Source organism: Chlorocebus sabaeus, chromosome X (genome assembly GCF_047675955.1).
Source record: "Chlorocebus sabaeus isolate Y175 chromosome X, mChlSab1.0.hap1, whole genome shotgun sequence".
In the NCBI taxonomy this organism is placed as follows: domain Eukaryota; kingdom Metazoa; phylum Chordata; class Mammalia; order Primates; family Cercopithecidae; genus Chlorocebus; species Chlorocebus sabaeus.
Window position 1 is genome coordinate 20,784,288 of NC_132933.1, and position 6,526 is coordinate 20,790,813.

A 6,526-nucleotide genomic window follows, 5' to 3' on the forward strand; every position below is an offset into this window, starting at 1 on the left:
AACAGGGACTGAGCAGAAGTTTCCTGCAGTATTATTCATAAAGACGGGGTTTGCTTAAGCAAGTTAATAGCATAGAGAAGATTCAGGAAGAATATTTAACTATTGAGGAGGACAGCTTCCAACTAATTCTTGGATGTATACTTTCCGATGCAAACATTTGTAGTAACTATCTGCTAACTTATTCAGTAATTCACATTGGCTCCAGAGTTTTTCAGAGGTTCTGATTTTCAGTGATTAAGTACATCTAATTTTTCCTCACTTGTTTTGAATACAGGGAGCTAGCTCTGATTAAGTGGGCCTTATGGCCAGAGTTGGCTGCAGGAGCCTCACTAGCCTATATCTAATGGGTAAGAAGTTGTTATTCTTAAACTTTTGTCAATGGGCAGGTAGAATGTAATGATGTTCCCCAGTGCCAAGTGAAATATAGGAGCATAGCTAGATTTGGAAGGAGGTAGACTGATTTACTTTGGCCCATATATGGGATCCTCTAGATATCAAGGAACAATTCATCTGTTACTGAGTTGAAGGCCACATAGTACTTTCAGTTTCTCATTCACTTATTGTAGTTGCCCTGTGGGGTCATTCTGTGACAGGAAGATTAGCATATTGTATGCATACACTTGAGACTCTATTGAGTATACTTTTTCAGTCATGTACTGAAAATCTTCCAAGTGTTTCATGATTTCAGTTGAAGTTGGGAAATTAATCAGAGTGGAGCCCAATATTTTGGTGGAAACTACATGTAGTGTATGAGTGTAGAGTTTGAGTTTTGTTGAAGCCAAGCATTTCTGTAATAGTTTAAAGAATGTTTCTTGATTTTTCCCATAGCGTTCTTGTCTTGGGAATCAAGACTCTGCCTTCATGCAGCCATGGAAGGCTCTCAAAAGGCATTGGTCTCATTACTGAAGGGCTGGATACCTAGAACCTGAACTAGACTCTAGTATAAAGCCAATACTAGAAATAGGATCATTCTGTGTAGAGAACTAATGAACTGTTTCTTTGGTGTTGTCTCCGCAGCTGAACTTGCAAACCAGATTGGAACTTCAAGATTATCAATAATTGGAGATACATATATTTTATTTGTAAAGAAAACATGGCTGCCCTATTCCTACATGGTTTTGTCCAAATAGGGAACTGCAAGAGTGGGATGTCTAAGTCAAAAGAATCATTCACTGAAGCAGTGGAAGGAAGGAAGAAAGATAGACTGGTGCTCTATTTCAAAAATGGAAAATGTAACACTTTTCAGCTAAGTGATAATATTCAAAACGTAGTCCTAAGATCCTGTAGAGGAAACCAAAATCACCTGCATTTAACTTTACAAAATAATAATGTCTTGTTTGTTGAAGGATTATCCTCCACAGATGCTGAACAATTGAAGACATTCCTGGACAGAGTTCATCAAAACAAGGTTCAGTCACCTGTGAGACCTGGTAAGGGTAGGAATGTCTTTTCTAGCACAACAACACAGAAGGAAATCAACAAAACTTCATTCCACAGAGTTGATGAGAAATCAAGTAGGAAATCTTTTGAGATAGCAAAAGGAAGTGGGACAGGTGTCCTTCAGAGGATGCCTTTGCTTACATCAAAATCGTCAACACTTACTTGCGGAGAGTTACCTGAAAATCAGCACAAGAAGAGGAAAAGAATGCTCTCATCTAGCTCAGAGATGAATGAGGAATTCTTGAAAGAAAATAATTCTGTAGAATACAAGAAATCCAAGGCAGATCGCTTGAGGTGTGTAAGCTATAATCGAAAGAAACAATTGAAGTTAAAAGAGTTAGAAGAGAATAAGAAATTGGAATGTGAATCTTCGTGCATCATGAAGGCTACTGGAAGTCCTTACCTAGATGACATTGGATTTCTCCAAGCTCTCACTGAGAAAATGGTTTTGGCATTTCTATTACAACCAGGGTATAGTGACGGTTACACAAAGTGGGATAAGTTAAAACTATTTTTTGAATTATTTCCAGAGAAAATATGCCACGGCCTCCCCAATTTGGGAAACACCTGTTATATGAATGCAGTTTTACAGTCTCTACTTTCGATTCCATCGTTTGCTGATGATTTACTTAATCAGAGTTTCCCATGGGGTAAAATTCCCCTTAATGCTCTTACCATGTGCTTGGCACGGCTACTTTTTTTAAAAGATACTTATAATATAGAAATCAAGGAGATGTTACTCTTGAATATTAAAAAGGCCATTTCAGCAGTTGCAGAGATATTCCATGGCAATGCACAGAACGATGCTCATGAGTTTTTAGCTCACTGTTTAGATCAGCTGAAAGATAACATGGAAAAACTCAACACAATTTGGAAGCCTAAAAGTGAATTTGTGGAAGATAATTTTCCTAAACGGGTTTTTGCTGATGATCCTGATACCAATGGGTTTTCTTGCCCTGTCATTACTAATTTTGAGTTAGAGTTGTTGCACTCCATTGCTTGTAAAGCTTGTGGTCAGGTTATTCTCAAGACAGAACTGAATAATTACCTCTCCATCAACCTTCCCCAAGGAATGAAAGCACGCCCTTCATCTATTCAGTCTACTTTTGATCTTTTTTTTGGAGCAGAAGAGCTTGAGTATAAATGTGCAAAATGTAAGCACAAGACTTCTGTTGGAGTGCACTCATTCAGTAGGCTACCTAGAATCCTTATTGTTCACCTCAAACGCTATAGCTTGAATGAGTTTTGTTCATTAAAGAAGAATGGCCGGGAGGTCGTCATTTCCAAATATTTAAAGGTGTCTTCTCATTGCAATGAAGGCACCAGACCACCTCTTCCCTTGAGTGAGGATGGAGAAATTACGGATTTCCAATTATTAAAAGTTATTCGAAAGATGACTTCTGGAAGCATCAGTGTATCATGGCCTTCAACAAAGGAACCCAAAGATATCCTAGCTTCACACATTGGATCAGATACGGAGTCTGAACACAAAAAAGGCCAGACAGTCCTTAAAGGGGCAAGCAGAAGACAGCAGCAAAAATACCTTGGAAAAAATTTTAAACCAAATGAGCCAGAATCTGTGTACTCAGGAGATCGAGCATTCATTGAAAAAGAACTGTTAGCTCACTTAATGGCATATCTGGAAGATACCTCACTTTGTCAGTTCCACAAAGCTGGAGGTAAACCTGCCAGCAGCCCAGACACATGTCTTGCAGAAGTTCACTTTCAAACAGTCCCTGAAAATCCAAAACGAAAGAAATATGTGAAAACCAGTAAGTTTGTAGCTTTTGATAGCATTATCAATCGTACTAAAGATTTGTATGAAGATAAAAATGTCAGAATTCCAGAAAAATTCCAAAAAGTGTCTGAACAGACTCAGCAGTGTGATGCTATGAGAATCTGTGAACAAGCCCCTCAGCAGGCACTACCTCGAAGCTTTCCAAAGCCAGGTGCCCAGGGGCACACAAAGAACCTCATAAAACCTACAAAATTAAATCTCCAGAAGCCTAACAGGAATTCCCTACCTGCACTGGGTTCCAATAAGAACCCAAGAAACAAAGACATTTTAGATAAGATAAAATCTAAAGCCAAGGAAACAAAAAGAAATGACGATAAGGGAGATCATACCTACCGGCTCATTAGTGTTGTCAGCCATCTTGGGAAGACTCTAAAGTCAGGCCATTATATCTGCGATGCCTATGACTTTGAGAAGCAGATCTGGTTCACTTACAATGATATGCAGGTGTTAGGTATCCAGGAGGCCCAGATGCAGGAGGATAGGCGTTGCACTGGGTACATCTTCTTTTACATGCATAATGAGATCTTTGAAGAGATGTTGAAAAGAGAAGAGAATGCCCAGCTTAAGAGCAAGGAAGTAGAGGAGACCCTTCAGAAGGAGTAAGAGGAACGTACTCCTCCTTGAACAGATCTGCTTGACTGTCTCACTCGATACCACTTCCTCCATGGAAGGAAAACTCTAATCTTTATCCAGAGATGAAAACGCAATTACTCTAGGACCAAAGGTCAAACAGAAACACTTAATGGGGAAATCACCATTCTAACCCTGACACAGACACCTCAATCCCATAGCTCTGGTTGATGAACATCCTTCTCTCCTGCAAGACTGAAATTGTGTTTTTCATGTTCTTCTTCATTTTAATATAGTTAGGGTCTCGCTCTGTCATCCTGGCTAGAGTGCAGTCCTTCAATAATAACTCACTGCAGCCTCAAACTCTTGGCATCAAGCGATTCTCTCTTAGCCTCCTGAAAAGAGAGGGAGTATTCTCGCTTGAGCTGGGACTATAGGTGTGTGCCATCAGGCCTAGCTAATTTTTTTTTTTTGTAGTGACAGGGTCTCACTATGCTGCCCAGGCTGGACTTGAACTCCTGACCTCAAGCAATCTTCCTGCCTCTTTTCATGTTCTAATGCAGTGGTTTAAAACTATGCTCCTTAAACTAGCAGCACCAGGAGCATGGGGGTACTCATTGGAAATGCAAGATCTTGGGTTCCACTGTAGACCCACTGATTCAGAAACTTGGGGTGAGGGATAGCAATCTGATGGAGACTGTGATGCTTGATACAGTTTGAGAAGCACTACTGTACTACGTACACTGCCTTGGCTGTATATTTAAATTGCTTATTTTGTAAAAGGTTTTGATTATATTTTTGTGTTTTTCATATTAATGTATGCCTTGCCTTTGTGAACTTACTAAAAGCCAAACTCACAAAAATCACTTCTGATCATACTCTGCAATTTGGTGGAAAAAACAGTTGCTGGGATCCTGGCAATAAAAAATGAGGCCGATAACTTTTGAATCCTCTTGGGCATATATAGATGAGGCTAACTGCCAAGTCAAATCTCCAGATTGATTTGCTTTTAAGAAATTGGCCCACATTTCCTGTGTGTCTGCTAGGAAGTTCTTGGCCTTTGGTGGTCTGAGCCCACCTTGCCATGTTAGTTTTCTTAGAAGGGCACTTTTGTTGCCTCAGAGGAACTTTGTTTACCTGGACTTCATCAAGATTGAAACCTTGAACAATCTTCTTCATTCAACATTACATGACTAATTCCAGATTTTTTTTTCATCTCTGTACCTTATAGTGTGGTGGTCTTGTTCCTTCAATGAGTAAGCAATATATGCTTTAAAGTGGGCTTGTAGGATTTGAAAGTCTTACTTGTTACTGATTTGACACAACATCAGAAACTCCATATGAAGATGTTCTGCTTCTGGGGAAAGATGCATGGATCCTAGTGTGGTCATATTTCATTAAAATCCAGGGGATTTAATAATTTTGCCATCAAGCGTGTGCCACCGCTGTATCATAACCTTTTCCTGCCTTTGAGGCAGTGAATCTGTTGTACTTTGTGCCTTTGCTATGAACAAATGACTTGTACTAGGAGGTTTTCTCACATAACATAGGATTGCATTTTCAGTCACACCTTTACCGATAGAAATGTGCCCCCTTGTATATGGGGTATGGCTTTAGTATAGCTGTATTAATCCAAGAGCTTTTTGATGCTCTTAAGCCTAGGGTCCTTTAAAATAGGTGAGTTGGATTTTAGTGGTGTGGGGAAGTTATTAATAGGTAATACCCTGTAAGAGGAAAACCAGATTCCAAAGCTTGGAGATTCTATTCAGAACACAGTATATCTAGAAGGAAGTCTTATGGGACCTGAAGATTGCTAAGGTATATAGGAGGGAATATCATAGATTGAATTAATCACTCTTATGGAAGAAGGTGTTACAGACACAATGAGTGATTGTTCATCTTCTGTAGTACTTCAGGAGCTGAAGGATAAGGCTGGAGTTGCATTTAGAGGAGAGTGACAATTTGGGTTCTAAATTTCGTGGTTTTTTTGGCATCTAGAGTAGTTTATGTTGAGCCCAGTTACATAGATAACAGAACAGGATTTTGGTAAGAATGAAGGAAAGTTGTTTTGTTTTGACAGGAGTGTGTAGATGCTAAAAGCTTGATATTTTAGTACGGAGTTTACATCCTGGACACGCTGCTCTTCAGCATGTAGCATTTCCAAATGCAGGGCGAAATGAAATATGAAGAAGATGGTAGGGGTATCCATGACAGGGAGGATCGTGGCTGCAATCTGTTGCTGGCCTATGAGAAGAAATTCTGAATGCACTATGAATGCTTGTATAGTGCATGTATAGTATAATGATTGTATAGTATTTACATGGTATGTTTTCAAATAAAAGATTAAAAGTTCTTCAGTGACTCAGTGGCTATTATGTATATAAATTTATTCTCTTAATTTATGGGTCAAATTTTCAAGTAATCCATGGAAATAAAAGTTTGACTTTCAGTGTGTTCATTTCCTATTGCTTCTGTAACATATTACTACAAACTTAATAGCTTATAAAAACATAGTTTTTTTAATCTTACAGTCCTGGAGATGAAGAGTCCAAGATGATTATCACTTGGCTAAAATGAGGGTGTCAGCAGGGCTGCAATCTTAGTTGCTCTGAAGGCACAACCTGTTTCTTTGCCTTTTCCAGCTTTCTGGAAGCTGCCTGCATTCTTGGACTCATGGCTTCATTCCTCCGTCTTCAAAGTCGGCAATGTTGGATTGAG

General features: G+C 39.2%; 1 protein-coding gene across 1 annotated transcript; it reads left to right on the plus strand.

The window, feature by feature from the left end:
• Window positions 1-1,093: 1,093 nt before the first annotated feature.
• Window positions 1,094-3,933, plus strand: USP26 (ubiquitin specific peptidase 26). The gene has a single exon (XM_007992733.3). The coding sequence runs from the start codon at window positions 1,094-1,096 to the stop codon at window positions 3,839-3,841; it is 2,748 nt and encodes a 915-aa protein (XP_007990924.3). The 3' UTR covers window positions 3,842-3,933.
• The last annotated feature ends 2,593 nt before the right edge of the window (window positions 3,934-6,526 follow it).

Coding starts and splice junctions, on each gene's coding strand:
- USP26 (XM_007992733.3), top strand. CDS start 1,094: ATGGCTGCCCTATTCCTACATGGTTTTGTCCAAATAGGGAACTGCAAG.